The 23961-nt window shown below is 40.3% G+C and overlaps 1 protein-coding gene across 7 annotated transcripts in view; it reads left to right on the top strand.

Moving 5' to 3' along the window:
* The window catches only part of rapgef6 (Rap guanine nucleotide exchange factor (GEF) 6), a 147089-nt gene that overhangs the window by 39360 nt on the left and 83768 nt on the right, over positions 1-23961 (top strand). Inside the window, exon 1 of one of the 7 annotated variants that reach the window (XM_084729941.1) lies at positions 4608-4796. The exons of the other annotated variants lie outside the window; for them this stretch is intronic. Within the exon in view, the coding sequence (XP_084586067.1) occupies positions 4743-4796 (54 nt within the window). The 5' untranslated portion in view covers positions 4608-4742. Of the gene's footprint in view, positions 1-4607; positions 4797-23961 lie in introns of those variants that run through there. 7 annotated transcript variants of the gene reach the window in all.

Raw genomic sequence — 23961 nt, 5'->3', positions numbered from 1 at the left:
GATAAATTTGCTGTTTATGGTTTAAAGACATCTGACTCTTTAGGGGTCCTTATTATAATGTTAAAATAACAAATCAGCGCCTGTCAGGAACAAAAAAGAACTTTTAGTGGACTTATTTTGGAGGTTCTTAATAGGGCTGTAATGATAAATCTAGATCAGTATTTCATTTCAGTGTTAAGTGGTCGAATTTAATTGATTTGAAATGAAAATACTGATCTATATCGACAGCTTTAAGATATGCCTTTATTTTGCAATTCCCATGTCATGTCTGTGTCACAAATGTCTGGAATAATTCAGTTATAAAACTGTCGAATCATAATTTAGTTGCTTTTTGTGAGTTAAGATAAATATAACTGAACGTGCTAATGCATTGTTTGATATCAAAATCATATTTTGGCTGACTTTTTGATATCAGCAAATATCGTATTGTCGCAACACACTGTCTCCCTATTGGCTGTTAGGGGGTGGGCTTACCTGGTCAAATAGCAGATGTTAGTAAAGGGGCGTTTACACTTCCCATCCTGAAGTGCCCGTCAGGGCGACATTGCAGCCCATTTCGTGGCCTCCCTCAGCACTTTCTCTGTCAATACTGGACCAATTTCAAATTTCCTTGTCCCCTTTAGTCACTTAGACACAAACGCTTGGAAAAATAGGATTCAAATTGAAAAATACAGACGTTTTCCACTAAGACAATTGTCTGAAGTTGCTTGTTTTCTGGAGACGTGCAGGAGCTTCATAAAAGAAGCTCCAAACTTTTCAAATGTTCTCTCCGTAGTTAGCCTTTATTTATTGTTATATTTCTTTGAGAGACCGCACTGTTTGTGTGTGTGTGTGTGAGTTTGTGCATGTGTGTGTGTGTCTGTGTGTGTGTGTGTGTTTATTAAGGCTGGGGCTTTGACAGCAGAGCAAGGGAATGATGTAGTGCTGCGCACACTAGTATGCGATAGAGAAAAGACTGCAGTTAGTCCACACTACACACACACACACGCACACAGTCTCACCCAATCTTATGGACTTACTTAATTTCACCTATTTTATCTATCTGTCTGTCTGTCTGTCTGTCTATCTGTCTGTCTGTCCATCCATCTATACATCTATACATCCACAAGTCTGCACATGTACACATACATCTATCTGTCTGTTTCCCTGTCTATTTCCATCTCTCTCTCTCTCTGTCTCTCTTGTGTACATAACACTCCTCTGAAGGCAGGGCTCCATGTGCTTGCTTCTGATTGGCTGCGGAATAAAAAGATGATGTCATTCTTAGTCGGGAGGTGCGTATCTTTTCACATACACAGGCACAGAGAGAGAGACACACACACACACACACACACACACATACACACAGAGGAAAGAGGGTAGAGATCCTGGTTCACAGCAGCAAGCAGAGAGAGAGAGAGAGAGAGAGAGAGAGAATGAAAATGGTAGCATGGAAAGAGAGAAGGAGAGATGGACAGCTGATAAAAATGAAAGGAGAGGAGATCTTCAAAGAGACAACCATCGACACCAGAACAGATGCTCAGGCAGGGAAATAAAAGGAAAAGGGCTCATTCAGGCAAAAATGATGAAGGCAGAGATTGCAAAAATTGGGGACTGTTTTAAGTCAGAGAGAGCGGGGGAAAGGAAGATGGAGAGGCGGAGGGAACGAGAAGGGAGGGAGGTCAGAAAGAGAGAAAGGGAGAGGGTGAGAAAGATCCTCCCCTCTCCGAAGCGTCTGGTAATAAGAGCTCGCATCTCTCCTCTGCTGGAGGAGAATCAGCCGTCCAAACAGGCAGACAGCTCCTATTGTCTCTGCTTTCATTTCATCCTTCCTCTCTCTCATCTTTTTTATCAACACCACAAACAGAACAGGACAGGAACAGAAGAAGAAAGAAGGAAAGGAGGGCACCAAAAATAAAATATAATTATTTGATTATTTAAATCATTTAAATCTGTACAGAAGACCTATTTTATTTGAAGGCTTCACGTGTGTGCAACTTAAACTCTTTTACCTCTTCAAGAAGTGAAGCAGAACGTGCAGTTGGTGCATTAAACCAGTAAATAATTCAACTTTATACAGAAATTGTTATGACAGATGCTTTAAAAAGGGACTTCAACTCATGAAATGGTACTGAGCAACTCCCTTTTAGGTTACACGATACTTTACATTCATGTAAAGTTTTTTTTTAAGTGTCAGATTGCATGAGTTTGATAAATTGCACATCAGTTCTGGATCTCTTTCTCTTTTTTAGTTCATTTTAGAGGAAAAAGATAGAAATTGAATATACGAATTTCATATTCTGCTGTAATTCTTGAGATAAATACCTTTTTTCCCCGAGAGAAAATGTGTATTTGTAGCCTCTAGGTGTTCTCCAATAATTCATGAAGTAAAAGCTGGAAGAGGAAAATAAAAATCATTGTTTCAGGTCACAGTTTTACTATTTATTCCTGCTGAGTTTCTGCTTCATTTGCTCTCATTAAAGGGGTTGTGATTCCCATTAAGTATTGATTTAGTGATTTTGGAAAACTTTTAGTTGTCAAGGTTAAAGACAACCCATGTTTAAATAATGATCAAAACAATGTTTCCTACGAATAACATTTGTATATTACCGAATTGTTCTCATAATTACATTGTAGTGACAGCATTATTCCTGCCTGCATTATGTTCAGAGGAGTTTGTTTGAGTAAATGAAACATTAATATAACATGCTGGAGTTGGAAGGATTTGTTTGGGGTGTGTGAAGGACTTACAGGACTGTGAGTCCAGGCTTCACACCTAGACTCCTGCAACAAAAGCACTTTGGTTAATGTCAGGGAAAGATTGTGTAATTTTGTGGTCACAATGATTGGATAGTGTATTCAAAGACTGCCTATTGTGGTGGTTGTTTTTTTTTATTTATTTTGGTGATTTGCCAAAATTTAACAAACTTTCCTCATTATGTTAATGGGAAATGTAAACCAGCTGGCATTACGTTTCCCTCAAAATATATTTGCTGTTGCAAATTAGTTTCATTAATGTAATTTCTAGGAGACAAGTAGTCGGGACCTGCTTCAGATTTAAATCTTTATATTTCAAACTTAAAAAAACATTTCAAACATTCCTTTTTCAATCATGTTTAGTTTGGTTTTCACTTCAGACTTTTGGCTTTCAAATCACCAAACCAGTTCACACTGGGATGCGGTAGTTTGGTTTGGGAAATTGCAAAGTGAAAGGGTTGAAAAAAGAGTTTAATATACTTCTTTAGTCTGATTTTCTTTGGTGGTGTCCCACATCTAAACCTCAATAAACCTCAGTTATTATTTATAGTAATTATCAAATCAGGTCTATTCCTAATAGTTTAGAACTACAGACTTCTCAGCCTAATGCCTTTATTGCCTCTGTATTTAGCTCAGCGACAAGCTGTATTAGAGTGATTTATCTGTGACTGTGTTGTCCCTTTCTTATATGTCAAATCCTGTCTACTGCGTCGCAAATCCTCCAGACGGGGGGCTTTTTGAGGGGGGGGAGCCCATTATCGGCTTGTGCTATTGTGTCGCGTGTTCACATTTGCCAAAATACTGCCAGCGTCTGTCTTTGTATGTGATAGGGGCTCTGTGATTTACGCCCCCCGCCTCTCCCTTTTTTTGTGTAATTTATGCTCACAAAGGGGAGGGGGCTCGCCTCAATACACTCAGCTTTATGTTACCAGTCGATCAATAAAGATGCTCCCTCTCTTTCCTCTCTATCTCCGTCTCTCGGTCCATCTCTCCAGCAGCCAATCCATCTAATGCAGTTTCCCCCTGCTCGCTCTCGCTTCACCCATGCCGCCTCCCATCCCCTCTTTCTCTCCCTCTCTCTCGCGCTGCACAGGTGATGTCATTCTTTTTCAGCTGGATTCTCCTCCCTTCTCCCTCCTCCCTCGCTCTCACTCTCTTCTCCGCTCCCCATTAGCGGCTGGCTCTCCACAGCGCAGCATCCTATCCACGGTAGCTTCTCTCTCCGAGGGTGGGAGGGGGAAGAGCAGGAATGCCGGCGTGAGGTGTGAGCGCTAACCCCAGGAAGAGAGCTTGAAGCCGGGGGGGTACGGGAGCGGGATCACTGGCCCGTCTGCCATGGAGCTGCACCACTGGAGCTCTGGAGAGAGATAAAGAGTTGTAAAGAGACAGAGAAAGGAGTTTGAAAGACGTGAGACAGTGAATGAGGAGAGGACAGCTGCAGGTGAAGGAGCCAGGCTTTTTGGGAGGTGAGAGGGGACTGTTTAGACGACTTTAAGCCCTGCAAGAGGCTTCTTCCCAGGGGGCTGCAGATGCACAGACAAGCCCCTCTTTTCATCCAGCTCTGGCTTGTCTATTGAGGAGAGGAACCTCTGCTTCTTTAAAGAGGAAAAGTGGATGTAGAAGAAGACAAAAATGACTCATTGAGTTTCTGCATTTAACTTTTAACAGAAAAATCTCCTGAATTTGGATGTTAAGTTGGATGGATTCATCTTTGACCATGCAACCTTCCCCTCTGGGATTAGTTTTGAATATTCTGCAGATTTAGGAGTTTCAAAGCTTCTCTGTTGTTCCTTTGAATGCTGTAGTACAAAAAGCCAATCTTCTACCTTTTCCTGCCAAATCAACCCTGAGGATTTTTTCTGGACAATTCTCTTTTTGCAGTAAAGAGATCGGTGTCAGCCCTTGCCCTCCTCTTTTTACTTATTTATTTAATTTGTTCTTTTTTCTTCATCTCTTGGTGAACGAGGGGAAACTTCCCCTCACTGACACCCTCCCCTCCTGTGGAAATGGCTTTCCTGGTCCGTTGCTATGCCAACTGCTTGCAGCCGTGGTCCTCCAAAGTAAGCGATGTCGTAATCCCTTTTCTGGCCAGTGCCTCTGGCTTAGGATGCTGCTGCCTCTGTATGTGTGTGTATGTGTGTTACTGAGAAGGAGAGATAGGGTGTGGATGAGAGAAAATGAGCTTGATTTAAATGCATGTGACGAATATTTATCATGTCTGTTTGTAAATGCTTCCTTTGCTTCTTGCTTTTTAATTTGAATTTTAAACTGTTGTGTCCTGAAAAATACTGATATCCACAACAGCTGGTACTGTGCCAAAGCTTTTTCACTGTAAAGGAACGGTAAATTTAAAAAGTATTGACCCAATAGACAAAGATACATGCATTTAAGTATCTGCATATAGAAATGCATGAAAAAAACTATATATTATGCATACTCGTGTTTTTCACAGTGTTTAGTCATCTGAGAGGGTGAACCTGATGGCTGCATATCAAAATATTGCACTGTACTCTGAAGAGCTTTGATCTAATGAGGACGAAGGAGTTTTTTTCTGTCTTTGCACCAGTGTTTTATTATTGGTAGAAGCTGCAACACTCCTTACTCTTCAAAGGACAAATTGATCTGATGTTTCCAAAAATAATCTGTAAAGGCCACAGTGCTCTGCACTTTTAACAGATTATATTTTTGTTGTTTTTGTATACCACAGGGATCCTTAAACTTCTTCATTTCAAGGACCCCCACACTAGATGCTCAATAGCATGAGAGAAATCCCCTCTGACTCTTTTTTAATGTTTGAGGATAATAAATCAGTCACAGTCAATCAAAATGGCCACTCTTGTTACTTCTCTTGGTCCAAATTCCAAAAAAAATGTAATGAAAGTTGAAAAAATTGTTGAAAGTTGAAATATGTTTCTCCTTTTGCTGGGGACCCCCTACAACCCATTCGTGGACTTTTGTTGGTCCTGGGGCCATAGTTTGAAAACCATTGGTATAGTATTTGGCTAGTCTTTAAAGCAGTGTTAAATAACCGACCCGAACAACTACAGTCTTCATGCAATTTGATGTGATGTTTCCTTTTTTACTTTGACTTTTACTTGTTATGTTTTGTTGTTTGTGGACCCCAGAAAGAACAGGCTTCAGTTTTCTACAAGTTTTTTTTTTTCTTTTTTTCACTTGCCTGGTTGGGCAAGTGGGTCAGAAATCTGTTTGCATGAAGTCAAATTTTACTTGCCCCGCTTTTATTAGTAGTTACTACATAACAAAAAAGACTAAAGTTAATTTATGTGCTTAACCTAGGGCTGCAACGTCTATGTATCTGTGTGCGTCTTATGTCAGAAAAAAGTGAAAAATGTACTTTAAATCTCTCATTTTGTCTAAAACCCAAAGATATTCAGTTTAGTGGGATAATAAATGAAGAAAAGCAGGAAATTTTCATATTTGGGAGGCTGAAAACAGCTATTCCTGCCATTTTGCATAAAAAATTACTTTAACGATCAATCGTTTAAATAGATTAATTCTTTTTTACATCTTGCCTGGTTGGCCAAGTAAGTTGCCAGATTTACTTGCCTCACCCATAGCATTTTACCTGCCCGGGGCAAGTGGGCAGTCCTCATTGTTGATCCCTGAAGAGTAACTGCTTCCTTAGTGGCAGCTAATATGGATCCAAATATAGAATAAAGAATAAGGTTGTGCTATTTATAAGAAACACGTCTACATATAGTCATATTAGTTTATGAAATTGATAATAGTAGTTTGTTGACTGGCTAAAATTTAACAGATGCCATTTGACACCAATGATGGTAATTAACACTCATTAACGCAAGTGAAATCATCTTTTTTTTAAAAGTGCTGCTGTAACCATGACGACCAGCGATGCACACATTCATATGTATTGGTCAGTGTATACATGTAATCCATCTGATGTGTCTAATCTGTGTACTGGCTCCCAGTAGTCAGCAGTGGACTGGTAATGATGTAGCCGTGTGTATAATTAACAGTTTGATGTCCTAGTTTCAGTCGCTCAGAATAATCTGGCAGAGTTAGCCGAGCCCCTGGTGAACTTCACCATGATGCAAGGAAAGCAGCCAGACTGCGTGAAACGTGACTTGTGTCTTTTATGGATTGCTTGTTTTGTTGTTTAATATTCAAAATAAAATGCCGCATGATGAAAAGAATCAGCTGAGTGACACAACGTGCCAGGACCCGTCTGCTGCACGGCTCATTGGTTGTCCTATAGCAGAACCAATGTCAGATAGATCCCTATGTGTCTGTCTCTTTGGGAGCGTCTGTCTGGGTGCCGAAAGCCTCAGAGATGTTTGTCTTCATTATGTGTGTGTGTGTGTGTGTGTGTGTGTGTGTGTGTGTGTGTGTGTGTGTGTGTGTGTGTGTGTGTGCGCGCACATGCTGTCAGTACGATAAGTAATAATTAGATCCCTGGAGATGAAAGGGGATAAAGTGAGAAGATGTGCAGTCTAAGATAACACATTAAATCTGTACCACACGCAGCTACACAACTTAAATACTGTATTACTCGTCTTTATTGCCTCCCGTCTCTTGTGTTATTCAAATTATGCAACGATCTCTTGATGCTTGCAGGAGGTCTAATGTCACTGCTGCTTAATGAAACATTGTAAATCTAATTCTGAAGTGTTTTCTTTTTGTTATTTCACTTTACGGTTGCTCATCAGTGCTGCCATATAAGTACATTTTTACTGTAGTTTTATTGTTTGTTTTTTCAGTGACATTGTACATGACCTTTTGAGAATTTGTTGAGGTTGTACAGTCAGGGACACCTAAAGTTTTGATGTTTTCACAACTGGAGATTAGATTAATCAATAGTTGTGTGGGCTATGAAATGTCAGAAAATCATAAAAAATGTTAATTGTTGTTTCCAAAAGCCAAATATGACGTCCTCAAATGTCTTGTTTTGACCGCAACCCAAAGATATTCTGTTTACTGTCACAGAGGACTAATGAAACCAGAAAATATTCACATTTAAGAACTTGCAATCAGAGAATTTTGACTTTTTTTTTTGAAAAATACTTTTTAATTCATGAATTAGCTGAGATATTTGGACTCACAGTATTCATCAAGGCACAAGGTGCAATGAGAAAGAGGCGTTAAATACTGCGGACTTGACTAGTAGGTCAGATAGTCATTGTCTTATTTTAAATGAACTACTGGTCCTGTCCTTGAAGAGCAAATGAGTTTTCCTTTTTATATTACCAGCAATACTTTTTTGACTCAGTGCAGCCTTCTCTATTTTTTTTCATCCTGGATATTATTATTATTTTTATTTTATTTTAGACTTCTTAGTAGGGCCGCAATGATTATTTTTATTGCAGATTGATCTGACAATTATTTTTAAATTAGTTGATAAGTTGTTGAAAATGTTGAAAAAGTGTGAAAAGGGCCTGAAACAATTTCTTAAAGCCCAATTTTATGCCTTCAGTTAGGTCGCTTCGTTTGTTTGAACCCAAAATTGGCAATTTACTAACACATAAAGACAAATAAGATGAGAAAATCGTTGTAACCAAAAGTAAAGAACAACTTACACATGGGCTCAACTTGAACTTGGAAGGTTATAGTATGTTATTAGTGGCCCATCTATGCTGCAGGAGTTTAGCTCATTTGTCCTCAGTTTGGAGCCACTGAGATTTTCATCCAGCTTGCCCTGTTTGAAGTCCATAGTTAATTGGTCGGCGTCTGTGATGAGCCCACCTTTTGCAAAGGTTAATTAAGTTTCCCGTTTCCTCCCATTAGGTAACATGCACGGTCTGGAGGTACAGCAGCAAATCAAAAACGCAGTGCGGTGGGGTTGAAGGGAAGAGAGGAAAAGTGGAAGACAGAGTGTGAGGGTGGTCTGGAAAGGGATTTTAATTCCCTGAAAAGGTTCTGTGAATTCATTCTGGGATCTCAAGAAAGGAAGGAGGGACGAGGAAAGGAAGAAAGATGAAGAACGATGCTGGAGCGTGAATTGAAAGTTTGAGGGAAGAGAGACAGAAAAAGAGAGAAAAGAAAGAAACAGAAAAATACATTAGTGAGTAAGAGAAAGCCTCTGAAGCAGTGATTTTCATTCCACAAGAGGTTTTTCACAATTTTATCACTGACTGCCTTCTCAGAATGGCAGCCAATTATTTTCTCTAGAAGTCGGCCTCTTTTGATAGTTTTGGCTGGCCTGTGCCGGCTGGGGTTGGTGATATTCTTTGCTGTAGTGATCTTGGATTCATCTCGAATGATTCATCAGCCAAAACAGCACCAGTGCAGCTCATGGCAGCTTTGCATTTAAAGATATAATAACATATAACATTTCCGTGTTTAAATGTCTAAAGATGCTAAGCCTATGTTATATTTTGTTGAGTTTATATCCTAAATGTTTCCAACAGTGTTCAAATGCAGAGAAGTCTGTAATTTATTCCAGGTAGTGGTGCATTTCAGTTCGGGAGACACAGGATACTTAGGATATGTCAGAGTGAGGAAGGAAGTTAGCAAACGTCACTAAACATAACATGAATAAAACTTAAATTACCTCGTCCATGAACATGATTGCTGCCAAAATGTTAATATTTTCCATTTTCTTTAGTCCTCCATGACAATTACCTGAATATTTTCGGGTTGTGGACAAATCAAGACATTTGACTGGATCATCTTGTGTTATGGGGACACTGACGGACATTTTCAACCATTTTTTGACAGTTTATAGGCCAACAATTTATCGTCTAATTGAGAAAATAATTGACAGATTAATCAGTCAGTAAAAAAGTTAGTTGCAGACATACCCACCAATCAGAGGCTTAATTAGTCTAAATCAGTGGTTCTCAAATAGGAGTGTGGGGGTCTGTGAAAAGTTTTCAGATTCATTCATTTAAATTATCATGATATTAAAAAAAACATGTACATTTTCTTTTTGCAAAAGGCTTCCTAGTTCAATTGATAATATTTTAATTTTAACCAGTTCACTGTAATTCAAAGAACATTCATGAGGAGGCCCTCGGTATATTTTCTTTTTTTTTTTTTACAAGTCCTTGACTGGTAAAAAATTGAGAACCTCTGTCTAAATTAGATTTTGGTCTGAAAACTAAGCCAGTCAGCTTACTACTAGTGAGCAGGCTGTTGTTTGATTCATTTGAATCACTTAGTTTTAGTTCTCTACAGGGAATCTGCAGCTGCCAGCAGGCTTTTACAGTCTTTTCTGCAGCCTTGTTTACTACACACTTGGAGAAAAACCCTCTAGGCTGAACTGCTATGGAAAGCAAACAGTTTATTTTGCCATTTAGGCGCTTTTGTTGATTACCACTATTCCAAACTGCAGCTCTTACCATATAGCATGTCATGCTCGCTTGCTCTAATTTCTAACGTCAGAGGATAGTTATTGAAATATTGACTATGTGGCTGGAAATTTGGCATCAGATGACAGACAGGGAAATGTAGGCCAGTGGGGCTGCTCTATGGGGCCAGCAGGGACGTTGTCTGACGCATCAAGCAGCTATGAGGCCTAGATTTATTTACATCTCCAATAAACAACACAGAACTTTAAAAGGGAGGTCTGCTCGGGCTAGAATAGTCTCCTCTTAAGAGTTAGCAGTCAGCTGCTGTCTTTAAGAGGCTTTCAACATCTTGCTTACATTTTATTGTTTTATTGTGTTGTGTTTATGGGTGAACTGTCCCTTTAAATCATATCCTGCTCATCCCGGTGGAACACAACCCCAGTCTACATCCTCCCGCTGCTGCAAGACTTGTCAAAATGTTCTGCCGCCGAACTCTTTGACCCTCCTCGCTGCCAACATGGGACCTGTCTCTGTCGAGCTTTCAGAGCTTCTGGGGTTTTTTTCTGCCTCTCCTATGATTGCACTCACTCTTCTTTATCTACTTCTCTCTTCCCTCTGTTTTTTTTTTTTTTTATACCAGGGACTTCCTACTGTCTTCCTCTTCCCTCTTTCCTTCCCCTCTTATCTGTTTTTAGTAAGGGACTCTTCTCTCCTCTACAACTTGTTCATGTCTTCTTCCACCTCACCCTCTCTCTTTCCGCATCTATTATTTAAACATCAATAATGGGGCCTGTTGTTGTTGTTGCCAGCCTGATGCTGTTGCTGCTGTTGTTGCTGCCCTGCTGGGCTGCATCCTCACTCATCTGCTGCTTCCTGTCTTATAAATCACACCAACTCCTTTTAAAACCATCTGCATCCTCACATGTCCAACCTTTGCTCCCTGTTTCTGCACCAAATAGCACCCACGACTTATTACCCATCCAGCTGCCGCACATTTCCTTTTCACTCCTTTCTCAGCCGCTGTGGTGTAACAATGAACTTAAAATTACATCAGAAAGTTGTTTTATAGTTGGCAACTTTGCATGGTGGTGGCACCAAATGGCAGTGTCATTGATTTTGAGCTTATTTACTCATACTTCTCTTTAAGCTGCAATATCTAATTGACTGAGAAATACTTTTCAACTTTGCCTCCCAGACACAGAGGAAGTGAAATTGAATATTGAGACTTGATGGACTAGATTTCTGTCATGTTTTTGGCAGGGATACAGGTCTTTTGGAGAAGAAAGCAGGTCAACAAACAGTATATGCCACTAGGATGGCATATACCTCATCAGAAAGCTGGGAACCTAAAGATTAATTTGAGATGTAGCTCAACACTGTGACACTGTTTGTCAAGCTTTTCTAGTCACAAATCTGTAAACATTGTTTTCTATTGGCACCAATTAAAATTTTGAAGGTTTGCCAGCAGGATAACGTTTGCTACCTTACATATGCTACCTGTGTTTACTACATCCAATAAACAAAGCAAAATACCAACAAATGAAACATCCTTACACCTATTTTCCTTAGTAAAGAGAAAGATATAACCATACACCGTCTGAGGTTTTACTGAACTTACGGTTTAATTGCCTCGCTAATTCATCGTTAAACACTTCATTCAAACTCGACAGAAAATGTAAAACTCACCAAAACTGTCTTTGTTTGTCTGTCCACTCTTCCAACAATTACCAACTCTGGTGTGGTCAAAATAAATACTTAATTTTCTGTATTAGATGTGAAAATAGTCTGGCTCTACAGGCTCCTCTCATTTCCTCCTGCAGCTCAGTGCACTCCTCGTTGGACTGAGTAGGTCTGTACTGTGCTTCTGAAAGATAGTGTGTGTCACTGAGAAGCGGCTCTTAAATTAAGCCTAACTGTACAGCATTCTTTATCCCCCTTCTTGATGAGATAGCATGGTTGGTACCAAGGGATTCCTTGGGTCTGCTAGTTTAATGTGACACCAGTATTTTCATTCTCGCTTGAAAACCGAGCCCACTACAGCCTCCAAAAAAGAGTAAACTGAACTGTTTAAAGCACCTGCCAGCTGCTACTCGGCCTTACCTTTTCTCTTTGTGCTGCTCAGTTGAAAGATTTCTACAATTTCATAATTTTCTTTGAAGAAAATTTTCTGTCCGTTCTAATGTGTGTTATGAAGATTTCCCACCATCAATCACTTTTAACCAGATAAGCGTTTGCTTAAAATAATGTCATGAGGATTTATGCTGGATGCAAGCACATAACTCTAAATAGTTGTTGTAATCCCAGCCCCCCTCTCTCGGGTGAAGACTACCCCGGTAGAGTGCAGCAGGTCCAGGCTCGGGTTGACCCAGGCTGCTGCCTCTGCTTCCCTCAGCAATCAATGGGTCTTGCTGAACGTTGGTGTAATCAGTTTGTGTGTGTGTGTGTGTGTGTGTGTGTGTGTGTGTGTGTGTGTGTGTGTGTGTGTGTGTGTGTGTGTGTGGGGACCCATGCTGCACTGAATAGTAATTCGGGGTGTTGGTAGCAGAGAGTTTCAGTGGGATGATGGATTTGATGCCAAGGTAGGAAGGACGAGGTGAGGCGGGTCAGACAGATGGACAGGTTGACGGACAGTGTGTCCGGCATATCCAAATACACTCCGCTCTTAACATTAACAGTTAAAAAATAACCGGGAAAACACAGTATATAATCATACAAGATGAAAGCAGTCAGTGTTTGGTTTCTAACTGGGCATTTTGTAGGGTACAAAGTAGATTTGAACTAGAAAAGAAAAAGAAAGAAGACCGAAAACAAAGAACTCCTCTTTAGTACTTTGATCTACTGTTCAGCATCCTCAAACTTCTGTCTAAACAGTTAGATGCTATATTTGATTTGAGCTACAGTTCCCGGCCTACCATTCATCATCAGATCAGATAGGATAGATGGCTACATTAAACTGTTGAACCTCTATTGAGTGGAATAAGGAGATTAATTATTCCTCAGTACAGTCTATTGACCCTTTTTCTCAGTGCTGTGGCTTCATGCCCAGACAGCGTTACGAGTCTGATTAGGAACTGAGCGCCTCGAAGCTTTACACTTCTTTTCCAGGAGGTACATGGTCAGATGTCACTTTGAGGGATAAAGATAACGCCTCAAGTAATTACCACACTGATTTCAATTCAAAGATGAAATAAAGTGATTGTTGTGGTTTAACTGGAGGGGTAACTGGCTAAGAAAACACCCTGACCAAGAAAGTATGGTCACATTGAACATATAAGTAGTTTGTTTTGGTTCCCAGTGGTTAGAGAGACTGTTCTCATACTGACCAGTTCCTTGTTTGATCTGTTCTGGCATGCTGCCTTTGAGTCAGACATTAAACTTGTAGAAGTTCAGTCATTTGAAAAAACTATAATGTGTCGAAGAAATACCTGAAGCGTACTAACTTTGTATTTGTTCGACATTTGCCACCTCAAAAAGTTTCTCTGTGGCCACCAGTTATTCCACGAAGGTGGTCCACCAAGTTTTATTCCGATACTGCGAACCAACACGTTACAGTTCCTCAAACATCCAGTTCAACATTCCACAAAAAGCTTCAAGATGTTTATTGTCACATTGGTTATTCATGTACAATCATGTGAAAAACTTTAAAAAAGTAAGTTAAGTACCAAAAATAAAAATAAGTTTAGTAATAAAAGACATAACAATAATAATAAGATAAAAAAATATACAGTAATAGAATTAAATGTTCATTTTTTAAATGAAATGTACAATAATAAAATGAAATATTAGGTAAGAAGGCATAAGTAAAGAATAAATAAATATACAGTGATGAATGGCTGCATAGTTGTAAACATTTAGATCACCAAAAATGTACTTGGTGATCTAAAAATACAAATTTAGGGGCTTGGTGCTTAAAAGAAATTGCATCTATCCCTGAAATCTTTAAATAAACTGTAATCATACCATTCAGATTCCACACAAGCAGTCTCTAAAAAAAACTTTGAAGCACTTTAATGTTCTTTTCTAAACTTAGGAACTAGTGGGAAAACATATTTTACTCTCATTACTTGAGAGGAACAATAACTTGAAAACCAGACTTTCTGAATACCAGTGGCCCTTATAATGGCTGTTGCAGACCAAAACAAGACCCAAGACATTCAAATTAGCTACTGTACCGCAGAAGGTGACATTTGTATACTGCTGGAGGCTCGTGCGGTCATAGTAATTACACTCTGTGTCATTAAGAAGTTACAAACAAGTCAAATAAGCCAAAATAAGAGAACTGTTAGTTTATGAGGATCCGTTTTGTTGTGTTATATAAGAGTAAAGTGGGACTAAAAAACAATAAAACAGCAGCTTGATAATATTCGCTTTTATTAAAAAAGCGCTTTGGTCAACAGGTTGCAGTAAGCTGTCGATCATAAAATGCACCGTAATCTTCTGCATCATCAGATCAGTGGATGGAAACTGCAGCCACCATTAAAAGAGTATTAGATAGTTGCATCGTGGCTCCCCTGGTACCTGAATATGTTGACAGGTCCATTTTTGTGCACTAAGAGGATGATGACCTTTGCCAGGTGATGTAATGCGACGGCCTCTTCGCATCGGCCGCAGCAGATTTATTCTGACCTCGAGCCCACAGACAGGCCGATTGACGGACTGACAAAACACGCGGGGTGTCGTGGTAATGTGGCCTTTGAGCCGGTAGAGATGAGGAGGGGAGGGGGGGGGGTGGGGTGTCCAGATAAGAGCATGAGGAGAGAGAGAGAGTGAGAGACAAAGACAGAAAACAGAGAGAGAGTATCTGAGTGAGAGGTAACAATAGAGAGAGAGGGCTTTTAGCATGCCGAGGGAGGTCTAGGATATCATATGCACAGGAAGTAGGGGTGATAAAGATCAATATGGGTTGCATTAGGCCAGGCCATGCCCAACTCGCCTCCAATAAGTCATGAATTACTATTCAAGCCTTCTAAACAAAAACACACACTGTTGCTAATTTTTTCTTTGTCTTACACGTGCGTCTCTTAAAAAAAGGTCCCTTTGTAAGCCTGGAAACGTGAAAATTCAGACTGAAACCTCATCACGTTGTATACACACAAGAACACAACAAATTGTAAATACCATAAGCTGTTGCGTAAAACAATATTTTTTTTAAGAATAACTTTATTGTACCCTTTGTGGCCGTTGTAAGAATGGCTCCAAGGGGTTGGCTTCCCATCGCATAAAAAAATGAATGTCTCAGAGAGCATTTTTGCTTCGTGTTTGCACTTTTTGAGATTTTATTTGGTAACTTGTTTCCCACTTCAGTGCAGTGTGACCTCTGTTAGAGTTTGAAAAGCCTCTCCATTTGGGGCACACCACTAAAGGCTCTATTTAAGTTATTTAGGTATGTGGTAAAAACATGCTCTTCATTGCGATTCAGATGAAAAAGCAAGAAGTAGCTCAGTGTCTCACCCAAGGACGCTGCAACTGAAGACATAATTATCGTTTTTAAACCTTTATTTATACAGGGACAGTTGACTGAGTAGAATGAATCTTTTCCTCCAACAGCCTGCAACATTTATGTACAATTTCACTCCTGTGATCTGCTCATTAAGTAGCCCGAGTGGAGTTTGAATCGGAGGCTCTCCCCTTGATATTCTACTGCTGTAGAAATCTTTCCTATCCAGGAAAATGTTAATGGCCTGCTGAAGGAATCACCTATCTAGGTATCATTTTGCCCATCGATTCAAGCTCCGTAGTTCAGGCAAACTTTGAACCCTATCTTAACATGCTCAAGACAGTTAATGACAAATGTACCCACCTTTACCTCTCTCTGTGGGGAAAACACAATGTTATAAAAATTATTAGTGTCCTCAAATTCCAATACTTCCAAGCATTCACATTAGATATCCCGCAGGGGATATTTCAAACATTTTGATGAGTTATGCAAGAAATGTTTGTGGAGGAACAACCACCCAAGGCGTAACTTAAAGAAGCTTGGCCAGTTGATAGAGAGGCCCCAGGCTTCCCAAATTTGTTACTATAACAGTATGTCTTAAGCCGCAGACATCTGGTCCTTTGGTCAGAGATCACCACCCTGGTTTTTGAATGAGAGCTCCCCCATCTTTTTCTGCCCAGCTATCCCGGAGGACTAAAACTCAGCCTTTTTCTTGCATTTGCTGTGGATTTGGGGGGAAAAACTGTTTGCACCGTCTAAGTCAGATCCTTACTTGCTCCCTCCAACATGGCTATGACTTCATCGAAAGCCGCAATTAATGGCCACTCATCTGTCTTAAAAATGTACACATAAAATCCACATATCCTTAAATTTGTTGCAATTCTAGTAATGGTGCGGGCAAAGGTCAGAGGTGGCGACTCTCAGCTGATAGAAAAGGCTCTTTCTCGCTTAGTAGTTTACCAGACTTCACCTTTTGATGTTGAACTAAGACTAAATGCAGTGCTATTTGATTGTTTCAATGGGTACAGTGGCATAAAGAGCCAGTGTTGTGTCCTGAATGGTGTAATTACTGTCCATTAGCTATGATAGGCTGAAATTTTAGAGTGAAAAGCCCACTCAGGCGCTGTATGCATTAACATGCCCAAGCTGGTCAACATTACTGGGCTAAATGGACTGAAAGTGAGGTTGCTCATGTGGAGACACACACAGACACACTCTTTGTTTGTACATCCATGCATGTGGCCGTTGTCCTAACTGGCATCTCACTGTTTGAAGGAGCAATATCTAACAATTGCGTGCCAAAAAATGGGCACTGCAGTCCAAATACCGAGTTGGAGCCATAGACGATTTATTAAATGGGTTAAAATCCTACTTAATATGTGATCTATGCTTGAAGCCGTTATTTCCCCCCCAGCCCCCTCCTCTCCAGACTCGCAAAAGCTCAGGCCGACTGCAGGAACAGTGTGAGAGCACAAGGCGAGTGCAGTATTATAATTTGACTATAACAAGCTAGGACAAGTCTTCCACTGTAAGTTGATCAGCTGTTTATAACTGTCAGTTGTCTTTTGATGTAAAGCTAAACCCATTATCCTTAAAACAAAAGCCCACTGGTCTGAACACACACACACTCTGGAGTTGTTGTTTAGAGGCTGCCTGCCAGACTTCATTAACATATTACTCAATCTAACTGTTATAAACATCTACTCCTTTTAAAGAGATTATTGATGATTTCTTATGACTCATAAACAGACACTTAGTCATTCAGTAAACAGTCAGCATTAATTTGAACTCTAATTGACATCAAACGTGCAACAAAACAGTCATTACAAACTGGAATGGAAATTTCAAAGCAGAGCTTTCTGGCTTTAGCGTTGTCGTTAAAGAAGCGAATATTTCAATTTAGAATGTTCCTTAATGTCTGATGATATCTCATGGTCATTTTGTGATTTATTACAATAAATATATTACAGATTTCTCACAATTGCATACACACACACAGGGCTACATACATGTAATGGTCACAACATACTACCCACATGCATACAATGCATCTGCACATAACACATAAATTACTCCCCCTCATTTTGTGTATGTAGACTCCACCTATCAGAGCTCTGCCAGTCATGAACTGCTACCCCCACCCATACACACACACACACACACACACACACACACATGCACATACACATACACATCCTAGTGCTGATATTTCAACCACCCATAGCCCCCACCCCTCCAATTTCCCTTGCTCCCATTATCTCACTGCTATTGATCCACATCCCCTCCTCTGCCTGCGCAGCCAGAGAGCCTTTACTGGATAATTTTCAAGGGCATTTATAAACACAAGATGGGATGGATGGGCGATTGCTCCGTGGGCGTTTGTGAATTTGTGAGAAAGAGACAGAAAAACAAAGAGAGAGAGAGAGAGTGTAGGGAGGAGCAGACAGTGTGTGGTTTGCCTGTATGAAAACAAATGTGATCAGGCAGGAGGAAGGTCAGTTTGGTGACGCAAAAACACTAAAATTTATTCATTTGATAATAAATTATCATTTTTTAAAAATATGTTTAGTTACACAGACACACATTGAACTCATCAACCAATCTAAAAGTCAGAAAAATAAATAAACCTCTAAAGCAGGTCATTCTTTGTGACTTAAAGGCCCTTTGCACATTTCTCCAATTCCACTTGCCATTGGTTCAGTGAAGAGACAGGCAGTTCTTTTTTGGGCCCTTTTTTTTCCTCTATTTTCAGCTATTATTATAACCACATTTCAGCATTCTCATTTTCACGCCGAATATTCATTAACACATTGAACTCCTTATGCACATCTGTAGACTGTCACATTGAGGCACACTGACAGGAGCATGGAACATTCGCACCAGCAGCAGCCAAATGATTACAAATTCAAGCCATCATGGAAAAAATTGCTTTTTTCAGCCATATTAGGACCAGTCCAGCTCATACCAAACACTCGCTCTGCCTTCCTTTCGTTGTCAAGCATAGTTTTTGTCAGGTACAATAATAAAATGTCTGATAAAACGTTGCAGTTCAGGATTAGGGTTAGGTTGGTGGCGAGAAAACAAAGTTAATTTCCTGTCCTGCCTGCCCTGGTTCCGAAATTGCAGTCCGCTCTGTCTGGGCCGAGGTGAGTGGGCCAACAGAGTGGAACAGGGTCCAACATTAACAAAAAACACCACAGGAGAACTGAAGGGTGGGGCTGCCCCTCCACCTGGCCCCTGGGTCAACCTGTAGGGGTGCCAGGGACACGCCGCATGTGTGTGTGTGTGTATGTGTGAAGTAGTGTGGGTTGGGCTAGAGGGCAGGAAGCATCTGTTAACAGAGGGGAGCCAGGAGGTACTTAGGTGTATGTGTCCGTATGTAACTGTGCATGTTTGTGTGTGTGTGTGTGTGTGTGTGTGTGTGTGTGTCTGTGTGTGTGTGTGTGTGTGTGTCTGTGTGTGTGTGTGTGTGTGTGTGTGTGTGTGCCTGCATGCACAAGTAGTTGTGTCAGTATTGGAGCCAAGTGTTTAGCCTTCCCTCCTGTATCCGGCAGACCTGGCCGTGGCCCACCTTCCTCAGGGGCCCAGACAGAGACGCCTTGCAGCTTCCTGTAACACACACACACACACACACACACACACACACACACACACACACACACACATACAGAGGGAAAGAACAAAAGAAATAGTTGATAGTGAACACAATCTAGTTTGAAACCTTTCATATACATTGCATATTTAAATGGACAATATGTAAGTTCTACTGTTAGTGGTCTATCACACTAAAGCAATAAGAAACGGTTTTGTTTGATGGCATCATGAGAGTAAACAATCACCATTGCAGATGATCATCTATCTGACATGATGCAGGCAGAAATCACGTTCAGCGACGGGGTAGAGTATGAAGTAAGGCCCGACTGATACTGGAATTTTGGAACCATGGAAATAATAGTAGGGAGCGAAAAACTATCAAACCTGAATGAAGGAAAATTATCAAATATACATAAAATGCTGCCTATAAAGTTAAAAAAATTAAATTAAATTTGCATTATGCTCTGTTTAGGGCTGGGTATCATTTAACAATCAATTTTATAAAAATCCATTTTAACAAAATGAAAATTAACGCTACAAATATTTAGTTTGATTTTTCATCTCCCTTTTAAACAATCAATGCAGTTTCATAACAAAAAATATTAATCTGTTTACCACAATGTGGTCATACCTGAGTTGTCTGTTTCAACTCTTTAGTTTTATGTTTCAGCACGTCGGCATTTTCCCACTTAAAGCATAAAAATATCAACCACAGCTTGGAGATTTACATCTAAGGTATCAAAATAAGGTTTCAAATGACAAGGCATTTTTCAATACTTGAAATATTGAATACAATATTGAAGCAATTTGGTTGATGCCATAAAAATATCGAAGTTCAGTACCCAGCCTTAGTTTTGTCCCCAAACAAACTGTTTATATTGGCACATATCAGACAAAATATGTGGAAATACTGATGTAAATTGATAGAGCTATGATGGTCCAAAATCAGGTCGGTAATAACAGCACTAGTATTAAGTTTTATTTATCTTATGTTAAGTCACATTTGCAGAATTTCTTCCACACTCTCTGATATGTCCGACATATTTTTCCTGGAAGTTATAGCAACGAGCAGCTAGTAGGAAACAGTAATAAATAAATTACAGATTTCTCTGTTTGACCATTATTGGAAATATTTGGGATAATATAAGTACTCAGTTTAGGATGATATAGATATGTCTGACATTTTAGTGCAGAAACGTAACATATTGAAGCTTTAAGCCAGTGTTTATTAATTGGATGGCGCATAGGTGCCATCCCATTAATAAACATTAAATAATTCCCATCAGATCACACACATAGATCCTTTATCATAGCACCAGTTTGTATGCATACTGCTCTCCCAGCAGGAAGATATAAGAGGGATTGCAGAATATAGAGGAGGTGGAAGAAAAAAAAAAGATGAATGAGAAACCGTTGAGATGGATGGGATAGAAAAGGCTGAAATGGCAGAAATAAATCTCCTTTTTTAAACCCACCTGGAGGTAAAGATGGGTAAGAGTTGCTACGTCAGACAATCCAATGATCATCAGAAAATGTGGACTTTTACAGAAATAATATTCACTTTTCCAGTGGAAGAAAACTACCCAGTGCTGCTAACCTAAAATGCCCTGATACATTAAACCTGAAACATTTTGTTTTACAAGCAGGTTTAAATCCCACACCCCCTCTTTTTCTCTCCCAGGTGTCAAAGCTAGTAGGGGAGGAGGGCAGACGGCCTGCGACAGGTTGAATATTCCTTTCAGAAACCTCTAACGCTGTTTGGCAGCAACTACCGTCCGCTGCCTGCTGCCACACACACACACGCACAAACATACTCTCCAGATACCAACTGGGAGGAATTTACACTAAAGCCTGGTTGTAATACCTTCAGTCCTCCAGAGAAGAATACTTGACTCTGCAGGGGTGCCGACCCATGCTAATTACCTTCTTCACCGTGTAAGCCGCCAGAAAACTGAATGAGTGGTAAAGACTGAGTGGGACGAATGAGCATGCAGCCAATTTAGAGCCATTACCCACCAAGAAAATCCAGACTGGCTTAGTTTATTCTCATGTAGGGTGGTTGAGACATTAGTCAATGTTTTGGGGTGATATTACATTAACAAGTGAAGTTCTTTACCTATATGGTTCTTGTGAAGTCCATTGCGTGGTTTTTGTAATGTCTCTTAAACTGTCAAGAATACTTTTGACTTGAACTCAAATCAGGCAACATCCACACTTTTAAAACTGCAATTTTAAAAGTAAGCAGTCTCCATCCAGAAAGGCAATCAAACTGGTCACCTATCCTGATTGGTGACATAAGACTTACTTGTGAACTGCAAAATAATAGCTTTGTCCCACACATAATAATTTGAAGACTAGTCATTCTTCTGTGGAAATTTGCACTTTCAGTCCCAGTTTCAATAAAATACATTTGGGGCTGATTCAGGATTGTGGTCCATTGTTCGAGGGTTATTTCCTGTGTTCAGTATTGCAGTGAAGTGTCCAGGATTTTTAGAAATTGTGGTCGAATCATTTAACATGAAACAAGGACAAAGAAACACCAAACATTCACAGACAGGCTGTCTTTTCCTTTTTCCTCATTCCTTTCATTTCAATTTACTTACTTTGTCGATCTTTCCTTCCTCTCCTCCCCGTGCATCTCCCTCGCTGCATCTCTCTCCTTCATCACTCTCAGACAACTGGGGCAAAAGTCACAGGCCTTTGGCAGTGTTGGTGACAGTGCCATTCAGCATCCCGTCTGTCACAATACTGGCACCACAGTGTGTGGATACTGCCAACTAATGGCTGTTTATCCACTGAAGAAGCTTGCCAGCCCACTCTCTATCCAGACTAATATCTTGCCAGCCAATGATCGTTGAACCCTGTACCTCACAAACCGGTGCCTGCCAAATCACAGGATGCCGTTTTTTTCCATAACTGAGATTAAAATGTGTTTCAGTGAGATTTCTAGGCAATGTGTTGCTATGCAGAATCTCCACCTTATGTTGGAAAAAGTTGTTCTTTCAAGCTGCTACTCTTTCAGGTTCCAACCATTAGTGTCTGATTTTCTCTTCCAGAACAGTTTGAGCATATGTTGCTGAACAGAAGTACTGGACACAGCTAGTAAAAATGCAGTTAGTGTTTATTGCAACAACAAATTAAGCATTTTTGTCAGTATTGTGCAGCTTGAAGGTGCAGTAATCGATTCTGGACAGAGATAGTTGATTGCTGAGTCTCATTCACAGGTCATGAAATACCAACATTTTGGGAATGAGAATTAACAATCAACTATCTTGCCGGCCTGTGATTGGCCAAAGTCTCCCGTCACAAGCAAAATTTTCCAAGTCCTGAAAACAGAGATATGAGGAGGAGCAGAAGTCTAATCAAATTACACAGTCTCGTGCCATGTCAAACACACTGAAAGCTCCACTAAAACAGCTTGCTGCTGTTTCTTTAATCAGTATTTATTGTCTCTTTTCATCTTGAGATGAGTTTGACATGTTGTATACTGGCTGTTAAAACTTAGATGACCTTTTTAAAGGGTTCGCCGGTGATTTAGTACTGCACCTTGCAATTATTTTGACAGATCTTGCAATTGTGATATGATTTGCTAAAGCCATAATTTTGTTAGTGGGATGACGCTACTCGATGCATAAGACAGTGAACAGAGTGAGTTTGGTTGGGTCCTATGGCCCAGCACAGCATAGATGTTGTTCTCTCAGACTTTCAAAAGCTTCTTCCAGAGTTACAGAAGATTGAAGTTGAACAGCTCATGATGACCACACTGAATATCATGTCTAAAATCACAGGAGTGCCTCTGTAATATCAAAGGATGTTTGCAAAGAAAACAGAAGCACCACATTCACTTCAGACTCAGCAGGCTGCTTCCTAAAGAAACAAGTAGACGCCTCCTCAGTGCATGATCAGGTGTTTATTCTTGTGCAAATGGGCGTTTCTTCTCTTAACCAGGGTTTAATCTTCATCTGCGGTCCAGTAGAACAGACGAATAAGCAATGTAAAGCAGCAACAAGAGCCGCCTTCTAGAAAGAGACGGAGGTCATCTCACTGTGAGAGGCACAAAAAAGTGTTGAGGGAGAGAATCCATGTGGTTGAATGCTTGTTTGTGTGTGTATGTGCATGCAGTCTTCTCTGTTTGACAGTGTTTGAGTCCTCATCTCCTCATGTTGTCTCCTGCTAACTCCACCCGCCTGCTCTCCTTCCCTTTCTCTGTGGCATGTCTGCCTTTGCAGTTGTCACCTCCAATTCCAGCTTCAATTCATTACATCTCCCCTTTCCCCAGCTGGCACACACACACACACACACACACACACACACACACACACACACACACACACACACACACACACACACACACACTCACTCTCTCTCTCTCTCTCTCTCTCTCTCTTCACTCTCTCTTTGTGTGTGTGTGTGTATGAGAGAGTCACATCACCATGGTGCAGAGATATTGTCGTCTGGACTGAGGTAGAATTGAATTCTTAAGAGAATATTTGAGACTTTTTATCATCATCTGTTCCCTCCCTCACACTTCATCCTCATTCCACCTTTCGCTGTCAGTCCGATCTCTTATCATACGCTCTTTTTCCCACACACACACACACACACACACACACACACACACTCTCTCTCTCACTCAATCTAGTCTCAATCATATGCTGCACTCTGCCTCTCTGTCTCCTCTTACACTCTTTCACTCTCTCTGTCTGTCCATCTCGGCCTGTCTCACTCATATTCTCCCTCTATTTTCTCCCCACCTCCATCTGTCTCCTGCACTGTATCTTAATCCACATGCCTGTGGACTTGCCAGTAATAGAGCGGAGGAGTGTAGCTGTGTGTGTGTGGAGCCTATTCAGTAAGCACAGTGTACGTTTTACTGAATGGAGCCCATAGGTGCACTTCACATATAGTGTACTCCATCTGTGTGTG

The sequence above is a fragment of the Lutjanus erythropterus genome, chromosome 11 (assembly GCF_056507025.1).
Source record: "Lutjanus erythropterus isolate fLutEry1 chromosome 11, fLutEry1.hap2, whole genome shotgun sequence".
Lineage (NCBI taxonomy): Eukaryota > Metazoa > Chordata > Actinopteri > Lutjaniformes > Lutjanidae > Lutjanus > Lutjanus erythropterus.
The sequence above is the reverse complement of the archived record's forward strand: the minus strand, read 5'-3'. Positions and strand labels throughout refer to the sequence as shown.